This window comes from Rhinatrema bivittatum, chromosome 11 (assembly GCF_901001135.1).
Source record: "Rhinatrema bivittatum chromosome 11, aRhiBiv1.1, whole genome shotgun sequence".
Lineage (NCBI taxonomy): Eukaryota > Metazoa > Chordata > Amphibia > Gymnophiona > Rhinatrematidae > Rhinatrema > Rhinatrema bivittatum.
The window spans coordinates 29,053,372-29,078,701 of NC_042625.1; the positions used below are offsets into that span (position 1 = coordinate 29,053,372).

Sequence of the window (25,330 nt, forward strand, 5' to 3'; positions counted from 1 at the left end):
CCGTTCCCCTATGTCTCGGGGTGCGTACAACTTGTAATAGAAATATCTGAGGTTTACGAGGGGGGGTGCATTGTCAGGGCAATCTTCAGAAGCCATTTACCTAGCTAAATAGACATTTAGGTGGGCCAGGGAGGGGGGCGGGGGGAGGTAAATAGCTCCCTCTGACAAAGCAGGAGCCAATCTCTGCGGTTACATTTTCCCCAGCGCAATTTTCAGAAGGAGAAAGCACATTCGTACTTTGGTTTTGAATACTGGTGCACAGCCCACGACGTGCACAAGTGCAGGTGAAAAATACCTACAAAGCATAAGATGGCAAAGAGCATGAGTGGCAACGCAGACAGAATGAGCAGCCAGCGCCAGCCAAGCGTGGGCATCACGAAGACGGCGAGGAGCACCTCAAACACCGTGCCGATGGCCCAAAAGACCTGCCAAGACAAAATAAAATATTTAAGTACAAGGCAAAAATCGGTGAACTTTCCCATCCAGAAACTGTGACGGGCGATAGAATATTTAACCGGTGGGTTGCCTCGTTTTATTACTTCTGTTAAAGGTTTGGGAATGCAAGTGAAAAACCAAGGACCCAATAAGTTAAAATAGAGGCTGATGGACTAACCCATACATGGCTCCATGGGAATGGGCCAATAATGCATAATTTCTTGCAATATCAGCCTATTTCAATTCTATGAAAATCATCTTAGCAGGCACATTTTTTTGCATTAAAGTTTGTGTGGCAAAAAACCCTGAACACTTAACTACCCCTCCATGATGTGTAATGAAAGTTCATGGGGTAATTTCAATGTATGCATTTTTGTGCTCGATAATTAGTTATGCAAACACAGGTAATGAGCTGCTTTGCATAATTATGCAGCAATTTACCTGCGTGGCATAGCAAGCGTGGCCAGATTCTCAGAAGCTAAATTTTAACGAGCTAAGGGCCCTATTTACTAAGCATTTTCCCCATAGACACCAAATGGGAGCAAACCTTTAGTAGGAAATAACCCCCTAAAATTGCGGCGCGCATGCCTTTACGCACGCTATCTGAATGCAGAATCACATTTGTGATTTTGGCCATTTCGCACAATGGCTTCTGCGTGACCGCCTCACCCCCACCCCAAATTATATCTCCGGCCATTTCAATAGAAGGTGAGTCGCCAACCTCACACCAGCCCTGGTGCAGGACTCTCCTACTTTTGGATACAGCCTTCCCGTCTTTTCATGCAGAGCCTAGTGTCAGAACGGTCGGTCATGAAATGGCTCCCATGTGAATTGCACAAGGCAGATAAGCAGAACTGGAGCCAGGCAATGTGGCGCCTACGGCCAAGTGAAAAACTGCGCCCTCACCCATTACACATGACACCACGAGTTGGGAAACTCTGTTATGTGTTTGTACAACAACGCCCATGGCTAGTGCAAAGGTATTAGGTGCTCTAGGAAAACCTTACAGCCTTGCACCCCATCACATCTCCCTCACAGTCAATTCAAAATTATGCATTTATAATAACAGATTTTACATGAAAAAGGACATCCAAAGCAGTCTTCTGAGGTAAAAATACCACTTTCAATATGTATATTATATTTACATGCACTGCTGAGGTGCTAAGCAGAAAGCCCTGCAAAAAAGCAAGAGATGCTTGAAATCTATATGATATTAGGCCTAATGTAATGCATCTTGGGCATGGGCATGGCCCTCAGAGAGCCACAAAAAAAAAACAAACCAACAGAATTACAATGCAATAAACTTTCTGTATCAAAACAACACTAACTGCCAGCACTCAAACAGCAACAACTCTACCTATGAAAGTTAACAGTGCAAATATTATACCAGCCCTAAAACACCAATACACCCCCTATTAGGAAAACAGAACAAGCCAAGCTGCTATAGATCGCTACATACAAACTGCACACTAATGGAATAATTCACTTCAGTCACACATGCAGAACACAGACAGACCCTTAAATACAGAACAAAAAGACCATAAAGTATAAATAGAAATGTACAGGCAAAAACTGAACTGGAAACCTCAACATGCCAAATTCTATATGAATTACAACAATAAAAAACCCCAGAAGCATTACCATTTCTCATAAAACTAAAATTTGTAAAACCATACCAATAAAATATTTCAAATAACACATCAAATAATACCCAATAATTAGAGCTAATAAAGATTTAAAAAATCACCCATTATCCATATCATGGAACCTTTGATTTCCAGAAACCCTAAAATTGTCATGTTTAGCAGGCAAAGAGGAAGTGGGGTCGATCTCCCACACACATGCTCACTCTCTCTCTCCCCCACATGAACACACACCTGCTCTGTCTCCCACACACATGCTCCCACACAATCTTGCTCCCCTTCCCTGCACTCCCCAGCACTCTTGGTCCACTCTCCTCTCCGACACCCTACTCCCCTGGAGTTTTAATCCCCAGCCTCCTCTCCCCACCCAGACCCCCTACTCCCCATAAATCTTGTTCCCCAATTCCATGATTTCCTGAACGCTGCTCACCCCCGCGGGGTGCTATCACGATCCCCTCATTCACCCTCTCTGCTCCTGAAGAATGGAAGGATCGTGGCCTTGCAGAGTGGGCTGCTTCCTCCTTCCTGACTGCCGGTGCCTGAATGACATCATCAGGTGGAGAAAGCAGCCGTGCTGCAAGGCCACAGGGGTGAGCAGCGTTCAGGAAATCATGCATCATCCCACTGCCGCCAATGAGGCTTCTTCTGTTTTTGGCTACACCCAGATTCCGATGCCTATGAGTTGAAAAGCAGCGCGGCTCAGTCAGAATCATCAGTGTGGCTGGCAGGCTATGCTGCTTTTCCACTTTACTGAGGCCCCTCATGGCGGTGGCACTATGGCACCTTTCGATAGCAGCGCCTATGGCTGTGGCCATATTGGCCATAGGCACGCTATGGCTCTGCAGATAAGGTACCAACTCTCCATCCTGGCGGGATGTGGAGGGGGGGCAGCCATATGCTTTGAACCTGGATAATCATGTCGGTGAAACAAAGGAAACTTTATGTAAACATCGAAAACATTTTGAAAGCCAAAAATAAACCCATTCTGAATTAGCCAGTGTAGGGAGAGAACCAGATCGCAATGATCTTGCTTAGGGCCTCCCTGATGGCAATCTTCCTATTAGCACTATAAGACAGTCCCTGCCATATTAAATAATTAAATCCATACACTGAAAATTAATGAAGGGTCACAAGAACTCCAAAAAAATCTTAGGGGCAGATTTTAAAAGCCCTGCGCCGGCGCGCCTATGTTGCATAGGTCGCCGGCGTGCGCAAAGGCCCGGGATGCGTGTATTTATTTATTTATTTATTTATTTACTAACTTTTATTTACCGACATTCGTGCAGCACATCATGCCGGTTTACAAAGAACTCAGATGGGCGATACAATAAAACATTAAAACAAAACGATGTATGAAGAATAAAATAAAGTAAAACCATAACAATGTAACCTTGGAACAACATACTATTTCTGACAAAAGTACACATTAGCCGATCATGATCAAAAAATAAATTAAGCCGTAGGGGGAATGTTGTTTCTTCTAGGGTATCCATGGGAGGGGCGGGGGGAAACTTAGGATGGGGTGGGGGAAATTCGAACAGAGGGGGGTGGGGAGAAATTAAGTTTGGTTTGTGTCGGGATAGGCCTGTCGGAATAGCCATGTTTTGACTCCTTTCTTGAAAATTTGCAGGGACGTCTCTTGGCGTAGGAGGGTGGGGAGGGAGTTCCAGAGGGTGGGGGCAGCGATGGAGAAGGCTCTCTCTCTGGTGTGAGTAGAATGTGCTGCCTTTAGGGATGGGGTGTGTAGAGTACCTGCATGGGTTGTTCTTGTGGGTCGGTCGGATGACCGGTAACGAGGCATTTCGTCGAGCCAGGTGTGATTATGTTTGTGTAGGGAATTGTGAAGGATGTGTAAGTCCCGGGGCTTTGCTAGGGGGGCGTGTTGGGGCGTGGTGCCGGCCCGAGGGCGTTCCGGGGGCGAGGCTGAGGCTTCTGAGCCAGCCCCCGAGCTGGTAGCCTGTCGGCGCACGAGGCAGGCGTAACTTTCTGAACAAAGGTAGGGGGTGGATTTAGTTAGGGCTGGGGAGTGGGTTAGGTAGGGGAAGGGAGGAAAAGGTGGGGGGGCCAGAAAAAAAAAAAAAGTTCCCTCCGAGGCCGCTCCGATTTTGGGAACGGAGGCAGGCTGCTCGGCTCGGCTCGCGCAGGTTGCACAATTGTGCAATCCCCTGCGAGCGCTGACCCTGGATTTTATAACATGCGCGCGCATGTTATAAAATCAGGCGTATATTTGTTCGCGCTGGGTTGTGCGAACAAATCTACACCCGCGCATAACTTTAAAAATCTACCCCTTAGTGTATAAAAGTCAAGACCCAAAGAGGACTCTTCTCAGTACCAAGGGAATACTACAGGAAAAGAAAAATGTAAGCATGATAATGGGGGTTGGCAGGGCGAGGCGGGTGGTTGCCCGGGTGCCTTCAGCTGAGGGGCACCATGGCGACGGAAGAGAGGCCCAGCCTGGCTGCGGTGGATTCCACCCTGCAACGGCCGAAGAGAGGACCAGTTCTGTCATTTGGGGTGGGTGCTATCTGCCCAGAGAACCATTTGCCCTAATTCCTGCCCTGGGGGTTGACCATTCACAAAACAAAGGTTTCCTGGTGTTTAAAAGAAATGACATTTTCCCCTGTTACTTGTGCTCCCTTTCTCTGTATTCATGTTATTGACTGAATCAAGGGGTACAAAGTTGTTTCTTGCTGTGATGCTGAAAAAGACACCCAGGGTAGTTAAAGCAGGAGCTACCTGCTACTCATAGCAAAACTGAAATCAGCAGCAAGGAGGCGGATGGGGGCAAGGGTGACAAAAAAAAAAGTGATTATTTTCCAGGGACTGGTTTTATTTTTATTTTTCAAACAGACAACGCTGAACCTGGAGCTCCGGTTCAGTACTGAAAATAGGCTCTTTAGAAAATATGGGGTGATGGGCCACAGCACCTTCCACCTTCAGCTCCCATGTCCATCCTCCCCCGGAGATGTTCATCCAAGGCTCTTTATTTGCTTTTGCTGAATGTCTTGTCAGCCTGCCTAAGCTCCAAGGAGGAAGGGCTGCCCATTATGTGTCTCTGTGCAGCTCCGCATATATCTGGTATGCGCTACAGAAATAATAATAATAATGATGATGATAATGAGCCCAGACGTGAGCTGGGTATTGCTTTCAAAGTACCCAGTTGGCGGCTGTTCCCAGCTGGCAAGTGCTTGAGGAGGAGCCAAACCAGAATTTCGGCTGTGACAGTTGCCCACGGGGCTGCCAATTCTCTTAACAGGAAACTCTGGTTTTAACAGACCAAAGCCAAGGTTTATATTTTATGTCCCAATCTCCTCATCCCGACCCTTCCCATCAGCTCCCTTGTCATTTGCATTAAATGGGAGGTACAAACAGCGATCATCTCTGTTCAAACGTATGGGCTGCATTATTCAGGGACTGCGAGGGAACAGCTCATTCTATTAAGCGAGAGCTGGAGTATGGCATAAAAGGCATGCCATCTTGCACTGCAAGGGTCCTTTGACCCTCTCACAGCCATCAGCATACCTTAGCAGCCCTCTATAGTCACTAGCACCTCCCGTATAGTGTGTCAGCCATCAGAGGGTGCAAAGGCCAAAACAATAGGGCTCTTACAGCTCATATCGGCAGCAGCCGGCTGAAAATCATAATCCAACTGAAGATTATGTTGTTTCCAGCATGGAAGAGAAAAAAAAAGACCATTTCATCTTTTTGACTACAAATGTCTCTACAATGACCAGGGTCTGGTTTGAGATGTGAGTTACAATGCATAACTCTCCATGCAATAAAGAACTAAAAACTCGGACTCTTGCTGGTATAAGAACTATACATCAGTCTCTGCTGCCTCGTGAACAGCATTTTTCACTAGACTGGGGTCACTACTCTTGTTCCCAAGCCGCTAATGCTAAACAAAGTTCTGGAGAATTAAAATACCACAGTTCCAGCCGTCTGCAATCCACAAATCCCCCAGTTACCCATCCTTCAGCAAAAGCCATTTGCATTCATCCACCTTCAGAGAAACCATGCATACGCTCTGTTTTAACACTTTAACTAAATGCCTCACAATTTAATGTTTGCTGCAAACAAAAACAGAGCTGGTCCCCTCCCCCCCTTACCTCTATTAATAAAATGCATTTTGCTCTGGCTTTCATTGGAAGGAATTCAGCATACAGGGTTACCCTGTAAAGAATTAACATGGAGAAAAATGCAATGTTAGCACTCCAAGGAAATGTTAGTATTGTCAGTTGAGAAGAGAAAGGATAACACAGAAGGGACTGTGCTTAACAGTTTGTTCTTAATTTTGTGGGCTTGTAGTCAATAAGTAAAACAGCCTTAGTGCAAGGAAGACAAAAATCAACCAATCTAATCAACAAACTAGAAGTTAGGGCATTGCAACTGCCGACCGTAGATTAGTTCTGTGACACTAAATCAAACTAATGGTTAAATCTGATCAAGTTACTTCATATCCTGTCCTCCTCATCTACCAACATTTAATAAGCCAAATGTCAATCAAAAATGGAAATAAATATATAATATAAATACTTGTGAATTTAGGAACATACAATAAAGAGTTTGTAAGGTTTCACATACCCATAATCCAATATTTCAGGTTTACCTTTGATGAAGGTTTCAAAATGAGCTAAAAATATTGGGTTATAGCTCCATGAAGCCTTATACATTTGAGGGTCCATATTCAGAGACAACTTTTTATTACTTTTGGATACTTATCTGGCTAAATGTTCGCTGGATATTTCATTACCTGACTAAATATAGCCAGATAATGTAGTGACATTCTGGGAGGAGTTAGCCGGTTAAGTTATCTGGCTAATCTAAGTTAAGTATTCAGAGTTAGCCGGATAAGTTTATCCGATAAACCCCGGTCCATGCCGAAAGATCTGTCCTAACCTTGAAGATCGCCATCGATATTCAATAGTAGATGCGATTTGGAATTACTGAGAATGTCCCTTGCAGAAGTCAGCCAGCTATCTGGGACAGCTGAGTTGAATATGGACCCTCCCCTGTTTTATTTATTTTCATTTTGCTCACTGAAGGGCCAGCCTTGTTTATATTTCCCCAAATTTGCAATTGGGGACCCCAGTTCAGATATCAAACTTGCACCCAATTTGATTCAAGGCATACGCAACTAAGCATTTCCTCCGAGTTCTAACCTGCAGGCATGCTTTTGGAGATCATGCGACAGGAACAAAATGTCCTGAGCTTGGTTCTTTCTGAATTTAGAGAATAGCCACTGCCATTAGCAAATGAGTAACATGGAATAGACTTAGTTTTTGGGGGTACTTGCCAGGTTCTTGTGGCCTGTTTTGGCCTCTGTTGGAAACCAGGATGCTGGGCTTGATGGACCTTGGTCGGACCCAGTATGGCAGTTTTCTGTATGTTCTTAATTATGTGGAAGACATACCCCTAACAGCACCTCATAAAAAAAAACCAACAAACATTCGAGCTAGGGAGTTTTGTAACTCCTACTTGCCCTTTTTCTGCTTCAAATACAAAAAAAGATTCCTTACAATCCGTTCTTGGCTCTTAGAGAACATTTTTGGGCTAATCTTGAATTTTTCCTTCCTATGCCGATAACACCATTGAGTAACCAACATGACAATCACAAACGCTTGTATAAACCTAAAAAACAAATATGGCACTGTATAATCTTGTTTGGGGAGGGTTTTCACAAGGCTGGCTCCAGCGTAATTTCCTGATCCCCCTGAAAGAAAAAGCCCCTCCTCTTACCTAGGCATAGGACTGTGTTATGTTTAGGCCTGACTGTATATATGCCATCCACAAATCAGACAGATTTATGTTCTCTGCTCCCATAAGTTAAAGGAACCATCTATCTAGGAATTAAACCATACTATTTTATTTTGGAACTATCCCTTTGGTTTCCATTCTCAGATGCTCTGCTTGGTTGTGCTCTTCAATCAAAGAGGTCAGTTTGACCAAACAACCCACCAAGTTGTGATATTCCACCATCCTTGCATTACTTCTGGACAAGGGCAGAAGAATAGGGACCATGTAATGAATTCTTACAAACCTAGCTCGACATGGTGACACGGAACCACGCAACCGGTTGGACGCTCCACAATACAGAAGGAGCAGGACACCAGTGCCTCACATTCGATCACCAGTTAAAGATGTTCCAGCAATATTTCACCTAATTTCTTTTTATCAGGGTTGCAATGGATTCTGAACATGTGCTGGCATTTAAAGATATGGTTAACTAGTGCTTGAATAATAAAATAGAGGCAGACTAAATGGAATTTTGGACAAATCAATACACAGAAAAAAAAAAAGGTCTAAAATTACAAAAAAAAAAAAAAAAATCCCTTGGGAGATTCACCAGCAAAAAATGTGTTCAGTGCTACCCTGCTATTGTATTTACATTCATTCAGATGACATCCAACAAGGCATTGATCTGTGCAGTCTGGGTAACCAAGCATCGGGGTAACTTGCTTGATGCGGCGGTTACTACTCTTAACCATTAAGCCTTATGATTCACCTTTGATGCAACTCCAACATTACTCTCTGCATCAATGGCAGGGGGTGGCAGGAAATTCAAATCAAACAATTACCAACAAGGGCCCTGAACTTGGCGGTAGATGAAACAGCTAAGTATGTGAAAATGTGTGGGAGCTTGCTGGGCAGACTGGATGGGCCGATTGGTCTTTTTCTGCCGTCATTTCTATGTTTCTATGTATCTACAGATTGGGTGACAGGATGAATATGAATTAACCCTGCTCACGAACTTTTCAAAATGTACGTGAACTTTAATGGTACAAAAATTTAAAAAATTCTTTTTGCAATATTTTTGGAAGGATTCATTAGGGGTTAATATAAAACAGTTTATTTAAAATTTCAAAACATTTCTTTTTTTCTGGTTTGCAATGACTAGTTACCATCAGCCTCTGACCACCCTTTGTGGAGATTGTTTGTCATATGAGCACATTTTTTCACTACCTTTCTTGGGGTGATCGATACATATAATTTTATTTTTTTTTAAATAATTTGGGATTCTTTTTAATTTTTTTTCTTTACCTAGTATTTGAAACACATGCAGCTTCTCCACAGCATTCGTTTTGTATTTGTGCAATGTTGTTACAGCTATACCTGCCTCTTCGTGCAATGAGAAGACATCGCTGAGAAGACACAAAGGGTCACTCCCCTGACAAAAGCACACAGCTGAAGCAAGACGTCAGCTCATACCAGCCTTAATATAGGGGTGGAGAGGGGGCAGCTGCCAGTATATGAACCTTGCCCTTGCATATTTTAAATACACTTTGTATTTTAGTTGATGGAATTTAGAATATATTATGAAAGACTCAGCTGGGATGTGCATGGGAGAAACAAATTCTACTTTGCCCCTGTATCAAGTTTACTGCTACAAGAGGTCGTGTACACAGAACCTGGGCCTTACATTTTCTGCACAAAACAAAGTGTCAAATTACAATTTGGTGGGCCATGTATTAGGTCTTCTATACGTAGGGATGTGAGTTCAGCGTGCACAGCTTCCCATAGCCATCCCCCCACATGAAGAATGAAAAACTCAGCTTCAATATTTACTTACGACTGAGGGACACCTCCGATTCCGAAGCCCACCAGTCCTCTAAGCAGAAGGATCCAGCTGTAAACTGGGGCAAAAGCACTGAGTATGCCATAGTACAAGGTCCACAATGCACTGATCTTTAGTCCCTGTATGTAAGGAAAACAGAAAGGAACAGGTTGGAAACAATTTCTGAAACATGTTTTGGTTAGTTTTAGTCTGACGGAGGGAATGACGCAATAATATTGGGATACGCTGGGAGAGGCGCCATGCTGGGGAGCTGTTTCCAATGCCTCTTGCACACAGTTCTGGAGAAAGGAGTCAGCCATGAAGAAGTATCTCTGTTTCCTCCAGGAGCTCCCAGCATCCTTCCTCCAGGAGCTCCCAGCATCCTTCATCAAACTTTCATTAGATAATTACTCAACTTATGAATATGAAGTTCGAACTTCGCCCCTCCAATACTCACCTCATTTACTAGTTTACTACCCTAATAAGCTAACTAGCTCTAGACCAAGCTCAGATATTTCACAATGTATTTATTTTAATACCCTCGAAAGGCTTCTTTTTTCCAGCTGAACCAGCTTCCAAGTTCAAGGTCCTTGTTATTATGTAACTTTTGCTTCTCTGCTTGTATCTCCGCTAATTTAAAAAAAAAAATTGTTCCTTATGTTACGTTATGTTATACTGATCTACCCCTGTTCGATGTAAACCGACCTGATATGGTATTCAACCTTGAAGGTGGGTATAGAAAAATGTTAAATAAATAAATAAATAAATAAATAAATAAATAAATAAATAAATTATTCTGGACTTAGGGGTGAAAGCGTAAGTTAGAGAGGCCCATTTTAGTACAATTCTTTCCATTCTGCCACATGAGCTCAGAGATGTCGTTATTTGTCAAGTGTCTGTAGCCCTTAACATAGTAATGTTGGCAGAAAAGGACCAAATGGTCCATCCAGTCTGCCCAGCAAACTCCCTAAGGTAGTAACTGCCACTCCCTGCAGTTATCCCCGAGCCTTAGAAAAACCCATAAAAATTGCAGCTAGCAACGTTTTTTAGTGGGTGATGGTCTTTCTTGAAAATTCAGGCAGTGCTGCTTGACCTGCTTTGCTTATGGACTTGGCCATAGAAGCGACCTGTGCTTTTCCCCTTATGTCTGCGTATCAGTATCCCTGACCTCCGTTGTTGTCTGAATCCAATTCCTCTTCCCCCCCCCCCCCCCACGTCTAAGCGTGGATCAATGTCGCAGTTGCATTAAAAACATCAAGGCTTATTGGTTAAGGGTAGTAATCTCTCCTTCTGCTAAGGGTAGTAAGCGCTGCACCAGCAAGTTACTCCCTGCATGCTTTTCTTTGTTTCTGTCCTCTAGCCTTTAGAGATCCACAGGGGTAGATTTTCAAAGGGATATGCGCGTACCCCCCGAAAACCTACCCCACCCCCCCCCTGCGTGCGCCGAGCCTATTTTGCATAGGCTCGGCGGCGCGCGCAAGCCCCGGGACCGCGTAAGTCCCCGGGGGCTTGCATGGAGAGGCATGGCGGGGGCGTGGGCGGGGGCGTGGTGGTCGTGGCGCGGCGGTTTTGGGGGTGTGGCGCGGGTGACGCGATGTTTTTGGGGGTGGCGATGCGGGCGTGGTTTTCGGCCCTGGGGCGTTCTGGGGCGTGGCTTGCGCCCTCCGGAACAGCCCCCGGGTCGGGTGATGGCGCGCCAGCAGCCCGCTGGCTCGCGCAGATTTACGTCTGCCTCCGCAGGTGTAAATCCAGCGATAAAGGTGGGGGGGGGGGGTTTAGATAGGGCCGGGGGGGGTTAGATAGGGGAAGGGAGGGAAAGGTGAGGGGAGGGGCGAAAAAAAAGTTCCCTCCTGAGGCCGCTCCGATTTCGGAGCGGCCTCAGAGGGAACGGAGACAGGCTGCGTGGCTCGGCTCGCGCAGGCTGCCCAAAATCGGCAGGCTTGCGCGCGCCGATCCCGGATTTTAATGGCTACGCGCGTATCTATTGAAATCCCGCGTACTCTTGTTCACGCCTGGTGCGCGAACAAAGTACGCGCTCGCACAAATTTATAAAATCTACCCCACAGTGTTTACCCCATGCCCCTTTGAATTATTTGACCGTTTTCATCTTTACCACCTCCTCCGGAAGAGCATTCCTGGTATCCATCACCCTCTCTGTGAATAAATATTTCCTGACTTTGGGTCTCAGTCATCCCCTCTAAAGTTTCATTTCATGACCCCTAGGTCTATTGTTTTCTTTCCGACAGAAAAGGTTCAAAGTTCAAATCTTAAAGTCTGTATCACATCTTCCCTGCACCTCCTTTCATTCCATGGTATACATGTTTCAGATACTTCCGCCTCTTCTCACAAGTCTTCCCATACAGACTCCACACCATTACAAAATGCTGTGGCCAAGGTTACTCAGCAACCTCAAAAGATCAGATCACATTACTCCAGTTCTAAAAGACCTACACTGGTTGCCAATATTTTTACAGAATTCAATACAAGGCCTTATCTCTTATTCATAAAACTTTGTATAACAACAAGACGAACTGGATGGATACAACATTTGTCTTCCAAGTTTCAAAAAGAAATTTACGTTCCACAAACACTGGTCTCCTTGAAGCTCCCTCTCCAAAACTGTCCTGCCTCACTTCAACAAGACAACGTGCCTTCTCAATAGCCAGACCACTCTAATGGAATATCCTTCCAACTGAACTGAGACTTGAATCATCCTCACAAACTTTTAAAAAGGAATCTAAAAAACATGGCTTTTCAAAAAGCATTTATAACATAAGAAGAATTAACACCTAATTCTAACTTATTTATCTCTCTTTTTATTTCTCCTTCTCTGTTTTATTATTTTCTGTTTTACTTTCTATTACAATGTAACCTCTCTAATTTTTGTTATATGTAAATCAATGTGATGACTTTAGTTGAATGTCAGTATATAAAAAACAAACAAATAAATAAATTATGGTCGCCCTTCTCTGGACTGTCTCCATCCTGTCTCTATTCTTTTTGAGGTACGGGCTCCAGAAATGAATGCAGTACTTCAGGTGAGACCTCATCCAAGACTGTACAAGGGCATTATCCTCCTCTTTTTCTTACTGGTTATTCCTTCTCTATGCAGCCCAGCATTCTTCTGGCTTTAGCTATCGCCTTGTCACATTGCTTTGCCATCTTCAGATCACCAGACACTATCACCCCAAGATCCCGCTCTTGGTCCATGCACATCAGTCCCCCCCAATCACATACATCCCAGATGTACGACTCTGCACTTCTTGGCACTGAATCCCAGCTGCCAAGTCTTCAACCACTCTTCAAGCTTTCTTAAATCACTTTTCATTCTCTCTACTCCTTCAGACGTGTCCATTCTGTTGCAGATCTTAGTATCATCTGAAAATAGACAAACTTTACCTTCTTCCCTTCTGCAATGTCGCCTCACAAAGATATTGAACAGAATCAGTCCCAGCACCAATCCCTGTGGCACTACCACTTAACACCGATCTCTCTTCAGAGCAGGTTCCATTTACCATCACACGCTGTCTCCTGTCAGTCAACCAGTTTGTGATCCACGCCACTACCTTGACGCTCACTCCCAAGCTTCTTATTTTATTCACAAGCCTCCTATGCGGGACCATATCAAAAAGCTTTATTGAAATCCAAGTAGATCACATCAAGTGTTCTTCCTCGATCCAATTCTCTAGTCATCAGGGGCGGATTGGCCTATCGGTGCTTTGGGCATGCCCCGGTGTGCCGGTCAGGCCAGTCATATGACACTAGTATTGATCGCAGTGACCCATGCCCATGAAGCCGCTGTGATTAAACCTTGCTCGTAGCAGCTCTTCTTGCAAAGCGGGAGCCTCCACTGAGGCTCTCGCTCATTTCTATTTTTGTTTGGGTTTTTTTTTTCCCCCCCGAGGCTGCAGCTGCAATTCCATGGCTTACCTTTATTTGTCTCCGCGGCTGCAACATAGTTCTCTAGGCCTGCATTTTTGTTTGTTTCTTTCCGCAATATTGCTGAGCTCTGTGGGATCACTCCCTGCCCCGCCCCCATCACCACAGTGGCAGAAAATGTTCCAGGGCCTTCCCTCACACCACTCCATCGCTCTCTTTGTCTTGCAAGGCAGCCAGCAGACCTCCCGCTGCTGCCTCACCATGGCTGAAGGCCTCAGACTCTGTCTGATGATCTCTGACTCATTTCTGCTGACAGCCCCCTTATGTTGGGGGGGTCGAGGCAAAAAATAACCACAACCTGCTACATCGGGCCTTTCTATCTACCTCTTTCCACAGCAAGACCATCAGCTAATATCCCTGCCTGGATCCCCTCCTGCCCACCAGTATAAGTAATTTTTTGTTATATATATATATATATATATTTAGACTCTTTTTAATATACCGATGCTCAAGATAAATATCTTATCGTACCGGTTTACAGCATAACAGGGGATAACCAACGAGTAGGAGGAAGTTACAAAAAACAGGGTGTTTGCAATTCGGGACAAGAGAGCAAGGAAGAATTGGCTAAACTAGTGTTAATTATAGTGAAAAACAATAAGTAGATTATAAACTTAACTTGACGAGTAACCAAGTGGGAGATCAAACAATAGTCAGTTCTTCGGGGGTGCGTAAATCTAAACGGGATTGACGGAGGAGGAGTTAAGGGTTGGAAGGGAAATGATGAGGATCAGGGCGGGGGGGGGGGGGGTGAGGGAGGAAAGACCAGCAGAGTGTGAGGGGGGGGAGGGCCTGCAAATATATTTTATATATATATATATATATTTATTTATATTTTATTTATTTTGTGTTTTTCTATACTGGCATTCGCGATGGGAATATATATATATATATATTCAGAGGTTGCAGGGGAAAAGAGAGAGAGTGGAAGCATGTATGTGTACATATCTGTCAGTGGGTGCAAGGCAGTGTATGTGTGTCAGAGTGTGTGACTGACCACATGTGTGTGTGTGTGTGTCTCTATTTGAGCCAGTGGGTGTGACTGACATATGTGTTTATGTGTCAATGGGTAAGAGGGAGCGAGTGTCTATGTATGTGTCGGTGAGTGCGTGTATGTGTGATGAGTGTGTCAGTGGGTGCAAGAGAGTTTGTGTGTGTGTGTACCAGCATGCGTGTGAGGGAAGAGAAAGTTTGTGCACTGCCTCGCCCCCACTAATCCAGAACAATCTCAGGGTGACTGGAAAGTATAGAAAGCGGGGAATTTTTAAAATTCTTATTGGTTTTAATTATTGGGTATTATCTAACGTGTCTGCTGTTGTATTGGTTTTTGGGAAATTTTTTAAAGTTTTATATGGAGTTTAATTATTGCATGTTCAGCTGTTTTGAACTATGTATTCCTTTATTAGTATGGCTTTATATTTCTTGATTTGATATTTTATAGGAAAGGTAATGTTTTTCTCTTTCCATTGTTGCACTCTATACAGGATCTAGCTTGTTGCAGTTTCCAATTCAGTTTTTGTCTGCACATTTCTATTTATACTTTATGGCTTCTCTCTATTCTGTATTTAGTGAGGGTTAATCTGTATTCTGCATGTGTGACAGAGGTGAGGTATTCTGCTAGCATGTAGTTTCAGTGTAGGGACCTAGAGTAGTTTAGCTTGTTCTGATTTCCAGATTTGTGTTTTAGACCCTGGTGTAATATTTGTAACATTGCCTTCTCATAGGTAGGGTTGTTACTGTTTGAATGCTGGCTGTTATTTGTCTTGGTATTGGAGTTTTACTATATTTTAATTGTAATTCAGGTTACCCAAGGCTTTCTGAGAGCTGAACCTACACCCAACATGTTACAATAGGCTTAATGCAATAGGGGATCCAAGTGTCTATTTTTTTTTATTTTGCAGGGTACAAGCTGTATGTGATACCTTTACCTCATAAGACTGCACTTTGAATGTCCTTTTTAATATAAAAACAGTTATAAATGTATAATTAATTGTGTGTGGGAGTACAAGGCTGTAAGGTTTATCTATGACGCCTAATATCCTTGCACCATTCTTGGCTGCACTGGATCCACATGGGAAAGCAGGATTCTGGAGCTGTACTGCTTTGGGTCCTGTGGTTCTTCCAGTCTCAGCCAGGGCTTCATTTTCTTTTTAAGTCCTGGAGGAACAGGACTGGTCCTGGTCTCCCCACCCCTCCCCTGGAGTAGGTAGGCAACGCAGAACCTGGGGAACCATAAAAGCAGCAGATTCTGTAGCACTCGGTCAATGGTAATGCATTGGAATGGTTGCGGGGGCATGGAGAAGTGGAGGCAAGCTCCAGTCACAAAAAAGGGATGGGGCGAGCCAAGAGCAAGTGTCGTGCAGTGTTGGGGAGGCTTCTGTAGGCTGGTCTCTCCTTCTGAAAGGGTTAACTAGCTGTATAACCAGTGAGTCTCCTGAGTAGGGGGGGCCAAGAAGGGTGGGGGTGGGAATGAGAAAGGAAGAGGGCTGCTGCAGACTGGGTAGGGCTGGCAGCAAGAAAACACTTTTTATATAATGCTGTGGCAGTACTGGACTGGGGACACTCACTGTGTGAGCAAATGAGCAGCAGCACAATGACGGAATGTGTGTGTGCATGTGGGTGATTTTCTCCCTAACACGAAGACGCCTATACACATTCTCTCTCTATGACACACCCATACACTGAAAGCGGAGAGTGTATGTGTGGGTGTTTCATGTCAGAGAGAGAGACAACACAAAGTGGGTGTCTGAAAGAGTGTGTGTGTGTGTGTGTGTTTGTGTCTGAGACTGTGGGTGTGACATACACTGGCTGGCACATTACTTGGCAACTGGTTCAAGAGCTGATTGATTGACAAGAGAATTTAATACCAGATATGGAATCCAAGATATAATTATGAGAGATGTAACCAGATTTGGGGGCAGATGGCAACAGATTGCATGGATGGAAGAGGACTCACAGCTCTGTTCGCTCAGCCCATCGTCTAGGGTGTTATTCTGGTACTTAGGTTATTTAGGGAAATTTGAAATTTATGTTGCAGATTTTTTAGCTTGATTCTGCCAGGCTCCAGGTCACATGATGAACCTCTGAAGGGTCATTTTGGTGGGCTTTTGGGAACTGTTGAAACACATCCTATAGGAAAGCGCACAAGGGAGTCAGACATACACCACGTGGGCTGGATTTGAAAAAAATCCCCTGGGCTGATTATTTTCTTGCAGTCTGTCCCTGCTAGTCATCCAATCAAAAAAATCAGATTAGTCTGACAGGGACCTTCCATAGTGAATCCATACTGCCTCAGGTCCAGCAACCCACTGAATTGTAGATAGTTCATTATTCTTTCCTCCAGCAGAGTCTCCATTACTTTTTCCCACCACTGAGGAGAGGCTAACCATCCTGTATTTTCCAGCCTTCTCTTTGCTACCACTCTTGTGAAGCAGGACCACCACTGCTCTTCTCCAATCCTGCAGGCACCACTCCCATTGAACAAGTCCTTCAGCGGACCCGCCAGCACATCTCTGAGCTCCCTCAGTATCCTGGGATATTCCTCATCCGGCCTCATGGCCTTGTCCACGTTCAGTTTGCCTAGGTCTTCCCATACATTCTCTTCTGTGAACGGAGTTTTCATCTGCTCCATCCCCATCTAGGGCCTTGTAAACCAGCAATTGTCCTTCTTCCACGGTCTTCTTTAGAGAACACTGACTGAATGATATTTCTGCCATTTCTTCGTTTCTCTCCACACATTGCTCCTTCATCACCTTTCAGTTTCACTCTACCACTTCTGGCCTCCCTTCTTTCTCTGATATATTGGAAGAATGTTTTGTCACCTTACTTTACCTCTTTCGCAATTCTTTCTGCTGCTTGACCTTTCATTTTCCACCCCCTCAGTTTTAACAGATATTCTTCCCTGGTTCCCTTTTTGGGATCTTTTATACTTCTTGTTCTTTTTGACCTTATTTTTTCAGCCACCCTCCTTGAGAACCAGATCGATTTCTTTTTTCCTCTAACGTATAGATTTGTTGCCTTGTAATAACTCCTTTATTTTGGCCCACTGTTACACCTCATCATGTTCTCCCAGTCCTTCTCTAGATATGTCCCCATTTTGACAAAGTCTGTATTTGTGAAAATCAGAACTCGGGTCTTCATGTGACTTCTCTGTATCCTATTCGCAAAATCGAACCTCACCTTGAGCTCGGATTTGGAAAGGCAAGTCACCCCGTGACCTGAACTGGCTACTATTGGAAACAGGATATTGGACTTGATGGACCTTTGGTCTAACCCAGCATGGCAAAACTTATGGTCTTAAGTAATCAAATCTAAAATCCAAATCCATAAATAGATAAGTAGCCCCATGTGCTGGGTTTACTTTTACGCAGCAAGGAAGAAAAGAGGAGTGTGCATGCTCAGATTAGTTTATGCATGCTAGGTTTATCATGGCTTAATGTTACTGAGCTCACAGATGCTGTTAGCACATGGAAAGTACAATGTAATGAGTTAAAGTGCATGCTAATAGTATGTACATGCTATTGTGGCTATATTTTACCACCTACATGCTAATTTTAGTGCATAGCTCGTTAAGTGGCATTTTAGTGTGCCCATTAAGTTTTACTGACGCATTCTCTAAAAAAAAATGTTTGCATAGCTTTTAGTACATAGGCCTCATAATCTCCTTCATATTCATTGTGAATATCCTGAGAGCCAGGCTAGCTGAGGGTCCCCGAGGACAGGTTTAGGAAGCCCTGCCTTGGAGGGCTCAAATAAATGAAATAAGTTTGGTAATTGAACAGTTGATGCAAAACCCTACTTTTAGCAGCAGTACAAGCTAAATTCTTGAAATATATCCTCTTTCCTAATTCTCTTTTTCTATTGCTTCTTAGATCTGATTCCTTAGTATCCTTTCTTATTTGTCCACATACTTTTTTTTTCTTAGAAATTTTTCTTTTAGAATAAAGAAAGTATATACCCTTGGTTATGCCCATGTTCTATATTTTAAAAAGCTTTTCTCCCTGATGTCTGCATGAGCTTCTGATAGTTTAGACTTGGAATATATCGTTAAAGTGATATAACTTCCTGGGATTTTCAAATATTGGACGAACCCTCTATGCCTCTGTCACAGATTATATGTAGGAAGTTTTTTTTTCACTCAGCGCACAATCAAGCTATGGAAACTGTTGCCAGAGGATATGGTCAAGGCAACTAACCTAGTGGGTTTCAAAAGAGGATTGGAGAAGTTCCTGAAGGAAAAGTCCATGAACAGCCAGGTAGACTTGGGGAAAGTCACCCTGGGAGCGAGATATAAGACATAAATCAACAGTTGTGATCTGCCGGGTACTTGCGACCTGACTGGCCACCATTAGAGACAGGATGCTGGTCTCGATGGCCTTTGGTAGGACCCGAGCATGGCACGTCTTAGATACAGTATATATATATATATATATATATATATATAGAGAGAGAGAGAGAGAGAGAGAGAGAGAGAGAGAGAGAGAGAGAGAACAGGCTACGAACCAGGAATACCAGGGTTCAAATCCCACTGCCGTTCCTTGTGACCTTGGACAAGTCACTTTGCCCTCCATTGCTTCAGTTACAAACTCCTGGATGCACTAAGCCGTAATGTTTTATTGGGGGAGGGGGGGGGGGGGTCGCCAAAACAGTGAGGCCCATCTCTAAAAAAAAACTTTGCGGCTCTATGGCTCATTCTTTTATCTTGCGGCCAAACACTGCAAGGCAAAAGAACGCGTCTAGCGGCCCTTATACACCATGGTGACCCCAGAGTCAAGGAACCACCACTACCTTAAGGGGCCGCTGGCCTACAAAATAAAAATAAAAGTGGCAGGAAAATGGGGAGGTCGAGCACGGGTCAGGGCTGACCCTCTGCTCTCAACCTAGGTCTGCCACTCGAGGCAGCCCTGACTGCTAAAAAGCATAAAAATAGCTGCCTGTGCAGTGATGCCCCCCCCATACCCTCTCCCCCATGTACCAACAAATAAATATGTATTGCCAGGCGGCCCCCACTATAACCCCCTCCCACCCCCAAAGTGCTAACAAATAAATAAATAGTGCCAACAGTCCCCCCTTGCATCCCTCCACCCCCTCCCCCATACCAACAATAAAGAAGGTGGTCTTGGTCTGCCCCCCCAAAAGGTAAAAAAAAAAATTGAGTCTAGGCCCCCCAGGCCCCCTTCCCTCCAAATTGCAATAACTATAGTAAGGCAGCACAATACTCAGGAACACCCCCCCCCCCCCCCCCGAGAGCAAAAATAAAAGTTTGGCTCTTGAGCCCCGGCCTTCCCTTCCTACACCCGCCCTCCACCCCCCTTCCTGCACCTCTCGGAACCTTCCAGTCTAGTAGCAGCTCCTGAATTTGGGCCGGAGCACAACCTTGCACCCCCCCCCCCCAATCTGCGCCATTTTCCAAAATGGCACCTCCTGACCTTGTCCCAGCCCTGCCCTGCCCCGCCCCCACTCAAACCTTTTCTTGAGCCACAGAATTTATTTTTTTTTTTAATTCTGCCGGCATTTTAAATGTGAGGCAGGAGCCTTGGGACCTGCATCAGGGTCCTAGGGCTCCTTCTCAGTCGGCCGCAATAAAATGTTTGCATAGGATTGCCTATGCATGAACTTCTTTGCATGCATTTGCATTATTCATGCATGGAAATCACATGCAAAGAAGGTCATTGTAATAGGGGAGGGTAGAAGGTTGGAGAGATGTAAAATCTCACGTCTATCATGTGATACACGCTGTTTAACGCGTGTTAGAGCACTACCACGGCTTGACGCATCTCCCAGGTAGCGCCCTATTTACTAAGTATTTTTCCCACAGGCACAGAACGGGAGGAAACGTTTAGTAAATGACCTCCTTAGACAGTGAGTCCCCTAGGGTCAGAGAAATAAGTAAAGTACCTGAATGTAATGCACTAAGAAGTGCTGAAAAGTGGAATACAAATTATATAAATAAACACACACAGGCTGTATTGTTCAGTAATATTTTCATTTCATGACAAGTCTGATCATTCCGAGGCCCCCCAAAACAAAACAAATTTTGATATTTTCATTTGAAATACGAATGGCCTAAAGCGGATTGAATTGAATCATAATATTATCAATACTTCTATTACAGCAAAAGCCAAAAAATCATCCTTGCAATTGAAATGAAGCTTGCAGGCTCACCAATTTCCGGCCATATCGGTCTGACATGTTTCCCCAGAGCGAAGAACTTGACATCATCCCCACAAACACCACCTGCAGAGCAATAAACATGCAATTATTATCTCCAACGGGCGCAGAGAGGGATTTGAAATTAGAGCATGAAGGATGTACAGAATAGAGAGACAAAGTTCTGCAGTGTGTTTCCAAGGACTCCCGTTCCATACGCGTGATACCAAGTAAATTTTGAAAGGGCTACGTGCGTAAATTTCAGGGGTTTACTTGCGTGCTGGGCCTTGCGCGCACATGCGTGCATTTTACAATGGGTCCAGCCACGCGCGTAAACCCTGGAACACACAGAAGTGCCACCGAGGGGGGAAAGGGCAGCGCGTGCTGGCAGCCGGCCGGCGTCGCAGATTATTTCTGCTCCAGAGCCTGAAGTAAGTATTAAAATAAAAAAAAAAATTAGGGATAGTTAGGGGGCGGGGAGAGAGGGAGAGGAAGAACAAAGTTAGGTGTAGGAAAGTTCCCTCCCAGTCTGCTCCTTAATTGGAGCGGACTGGGAGGGAACTGGGGGAGGCCTGATTGCATCGAGTTGCTTTGTAAAATCCCCCCCAGCCCCTGTGCGAGTCAATGGCCATCTGCACAGCTATTGGATTTTTATAACATGCGCATGAGATACTTGCACACAACGGAGGTAGTGCATGCAGATTATCTCATGTTTATTAAGTGGGGATATCCTGAAATCCATAAGGGTTTACGGCCCTCAGGGATTGCAGTTCTATGCCTCTGGCTGTGCTATCAAGATAGCACATCAATGATCTGAAAGCAGGGCTACAGTCAGCCAGGGGTTTTGGTGCGGCTATATTGTTGAATGAAACACAAGATCAGTATTTTTGGGAACGACAATATAAAGCATTCTCTCTCTTCTACCTCATTTCTTTACGTAATGGTGGTAACAGGGAACACGTTGTAAAGTGCAGACACTCTTCTTACCGATGTCAGCAATGCAACCTGCCAGCTCGGTAACCTCCACTCGCAATGAAGCTGCGGAGCCAGGATACTGAGAATCATCATCTCCATAGCGTCTGCCATCTAAAGCGGCAAGAAGGAGAAATGCCATTTATTTCCCCGATAACTAGATTCGCCCTGACACGCGCAATGGCACGACCTTTGTTCCTTTCAGCCAGCGCACTACTTGAATTGTCCACACAGAACTAAAAACGCATCTACAGGTGAATTTTAAAAGCCCGGCGCGCGCGCCAAAACTGGGAGATGTGTGCACGAGTCGGGCTGGTGCACGCCCAGCGGATTTTAAAAGCTGCCCGTGTACACGTACATCTCCCGCTGTGCGCACAAATGAAAAGTTCAAATAAAGGAGCGGGGCGTGGCATGGTCGTTCCTGGATTTCACATTGAAATTAGCGTGCAAATACGCCGACAGGCGCACCCTGGGGCCCCCTGCTGCGTAACTTTACTTCTGCCATGGATGACGTGCAAGTAACAAAATAAAGAGAATAGGCAGAACGGCGGAGTTTAAGGTCAGGGCTAACAGGGGGAAAGGGAGGCTATTAAGCTAGGGGGCGGTTTGTCAGACCTATCCCTTACCTGGTCAAATTGGGAGTGAACTGGGAAAACTGGTAATGGCATTGGCGCACGTGCCTTTTAAAATCCTCCCCACCTACGCGGCAGAAGCGGCATTTGCGTGTATAGGTGCGCGCACAAGTACGCGCGGTCAGGCTATTTTGTAACACGCGTGCACATATGTGCGTATGTTATAAAATGGCCACGACCCTGGGCATGGGCCGACAGCGTGCGCACGTATGCACCCGCATGCCTGTTTAAAAGAGTTACCATCGTATTGCAGAGAGGCTGAGAATCAGCAGAGTCCCAATGGGGCATTTCATCTCAAGCCCCTAAGATTTCCCAGCTCCATTCAAGCTTTCCTTTCATTTCTATCACTTGGATCACGCAACCTCCAAGCACATGGGCTTTCCAGCTATGCACAACCGCCACCATAATATCTCCCTGCTTCTGATGAAATAAACGTGGTCTTTTGATGGAACGTGTGCACTCACCGGCTTTAAGCCTCATCTTGTTAGGCAGCTAATACCAGAAGATATTGCTATTTCTTGCTATTGCTTCTCTATGTTTTATTTTATTTTATATATGCATATGCTAAGGTTACCCACTCAGAGCTGTGGCTGGAACTGGATACAAATCATTATAAATAAATATATGAATGATTTGAGAATACATACTCAAGCTTTCAAAAAGTAGGTGAAGGTGGTCTTGACCTCTGACCGAGGCCTTCATAAGTAGTTATGGCCCTTCCACAATCATCCCCCTGTAATCAGCATAAACATATGAGACCGAAATTCATCCAGCGTGCGTGGATAAAGTTAACTAGACAACTGTATCTGGCTAACTTTCATCAGATATTCAGCCTGAATAAGCTGCCCGGTTAACATTAGGCCTGCTATTAGGCTGACCAGGTAAGTTTGCCCCCCCCCCCCAGCACTGAATATCAGCATGGACTGGCCAAAGTTTAACCATGCCCCAGGAATGCCCCAGCATCACCTCACTTTGTCCAGCTAATTCCATGTGGGCTATGATTTACCCAGATAAAAGTTAGCCAGTCAGCAGTGGTGGAGGTGGGAATTCAAACTGCCAGGTTTGTTGTGCTAACTCCCAGCCCAAAACCTTTGATTACCAAGCCCTGTGAGCTAAAATGATTCATAACTAAGAAGAAGCTGAAATACCAGTCTGAGGACATTACTTCCATTAACATAAGAAGCCTCCTCTGAGTGGAGAAACAAGAGAATGGATGTTATAATAAGCACATGCTCATCAGTCTGGTCCTCTAGTGAGGTTTCCCGAAACCCTGCTTTATGATTCAAATGAGAGAAACCCCCCCCCCCCAAAAAAAAAACCAAACAGAAGGTAGAATTTATATACTTTGAGATGCTCCTATTGAGGTTAATCTGCTTTGACCATTGCAGTTGTTGCTACTTTAGTTAGAGTCAGAGAATTCATGAGAGGTAAATGCACGTTCTGCGTATTTATTAAGAGATTCCTGAAGAATAGTTTGAATGACATCCACTGCAGCTACGTGCCCATGCCAGTCCAGTAAGAATCGATAGCTTCCATTGGAATTTCCCAAGCCAATGGCTTCCACCGCATCTTCCACCATAAAGGTATCTAGAAAGGAAACATGGCTTCAGTTTCAACGAGTTTTTCACGGGGACAAGCTTTATAGAGCCCATATTAATTCAGAAGAAAACTAGATTCTTTCTAGATTGTCTTACCTTTTATTGAATCAACAAAGATGCTGCTGTGCCTAAGCTTTCAAGATCATAGATCCCAACTTCAGATATCATATGATAATTAAACCCAAGTAAATGTGGTAATAACCAGGACAACCATAATTAGCGTTGGCCCTATTAGCCAGGGGCTTGCACAAGGACTCTTTCCAGAACCTTGAAATTATGGCCTTGAATGCATTCACTAGGTGTCACCATTGCTCGTTAACTATGGACTCCCCTCCCACCAGGGGACTGTGAACACTGCTTTTGCAACATCCCCCAGCCCCAGCCAACCCAGGGAGCGGAAGACTAGAGCCAGAGATCAAACCCTAGGTTCCTCCACATGGCAGCATGCAGCCTTGGTACTGGGATGGCTTCTAGGATTGTAATGACAAACAGGCAAGGATGTATCTGGAGCTAAATATAAGAATTATTGTTAATAAATGATAATGCTCATTAACTATGGAAGAGTCTGCTTTCTCCAGATGAAGACATGACCTGTTTAGTCTCAAAAGCTCATGGCTAATACAAAATGTGAGAGTCATGACCAAATAAAATGAAAGAATGGCTACAGGTGTACTTAAGTGCATGACGCATTCCATCTCCTGCAATTAGATAACTGCAACAAGTTGTGATGGTAAATCCACACTATTCTCCTCAGTGGTTTTGATCAGCGCTCTAAAGAAGTACTATGGAAGTCAGTGATGCCCAACTGACAGCCATCTCATGTGGCCCATGAAGTGTCATTAAAAGGTAGAAGGACCTTCATTCATAGGGATCTTCCTGTATCATTGGTATTATACCCTATATAAATTTTAAAAAATGTGTCTAATGAGTCATGATAATTGTTGGCGTGACTGTGGAGAAAGGAGCATCTTTATCCTTATTTGCTGGACATACTCTATAATACAGGTATATTGGTCAGAGATTCTATCATGGATATATCACATAATAGGTATTAATTTGCCATTAGACCCTTTGGTTATAATCTTGGCTGAGCCACTGGAGAACTTTCCACCAGTTAAGAAGGGAGTGGGGGAGGGATATTTACTTGATGGCTCATGTGTTAGTTGCTGCTAGGCGAAATGTTGCTTGCCTTTGGCTTCCATCCCCTCCCTAACTGAATGGTTGCAATTGCTTTGGCAAGTATACACAATGGAATTAATCACCTTTCAGCTGTGGGAATTATATCCTAATGTACCTACAATATAGGAGCCTTTTCATTCTGGGTACTTGCCAGGTTCCTGTGGCCTGGTTTGGCCTCTGTTGGAAACAGGATGCTGGGCTTGATGGACCCTTGGTCTGACCCATCAT

General features: G+C 44.5%; 1 protein-coding gene across 1 annotated transcript in view; it reads right to left on the reverse strand.

Moving 5' to 3' along the window:
- The window catches only part of SVOP (SV2 related protein), a 68,951-nt gene that overhangs the window by 27,574 nt on the left and 16,047 nt on the right, over positions 1-25,330 (reverse strand). Inside the window, 7 exon segments of the mRNA XM_029619143.1 lie at positions 300-425; positions 6,188-6,251; positions 9,649-9,773; positions 20,737-20,808; positions 21,709-21,807; positions 23,828-23,874; positions 23,877-23,912. Coding sequence (XP_029475003.1) covers positions 300-425; positions 6,188-6,251; positions 9,649-9,773; positions 20,737-20,808; positions 21,709-21,807; positions 23,828-23,874; positions 23,877-23,912 — 569 coding nt within the window.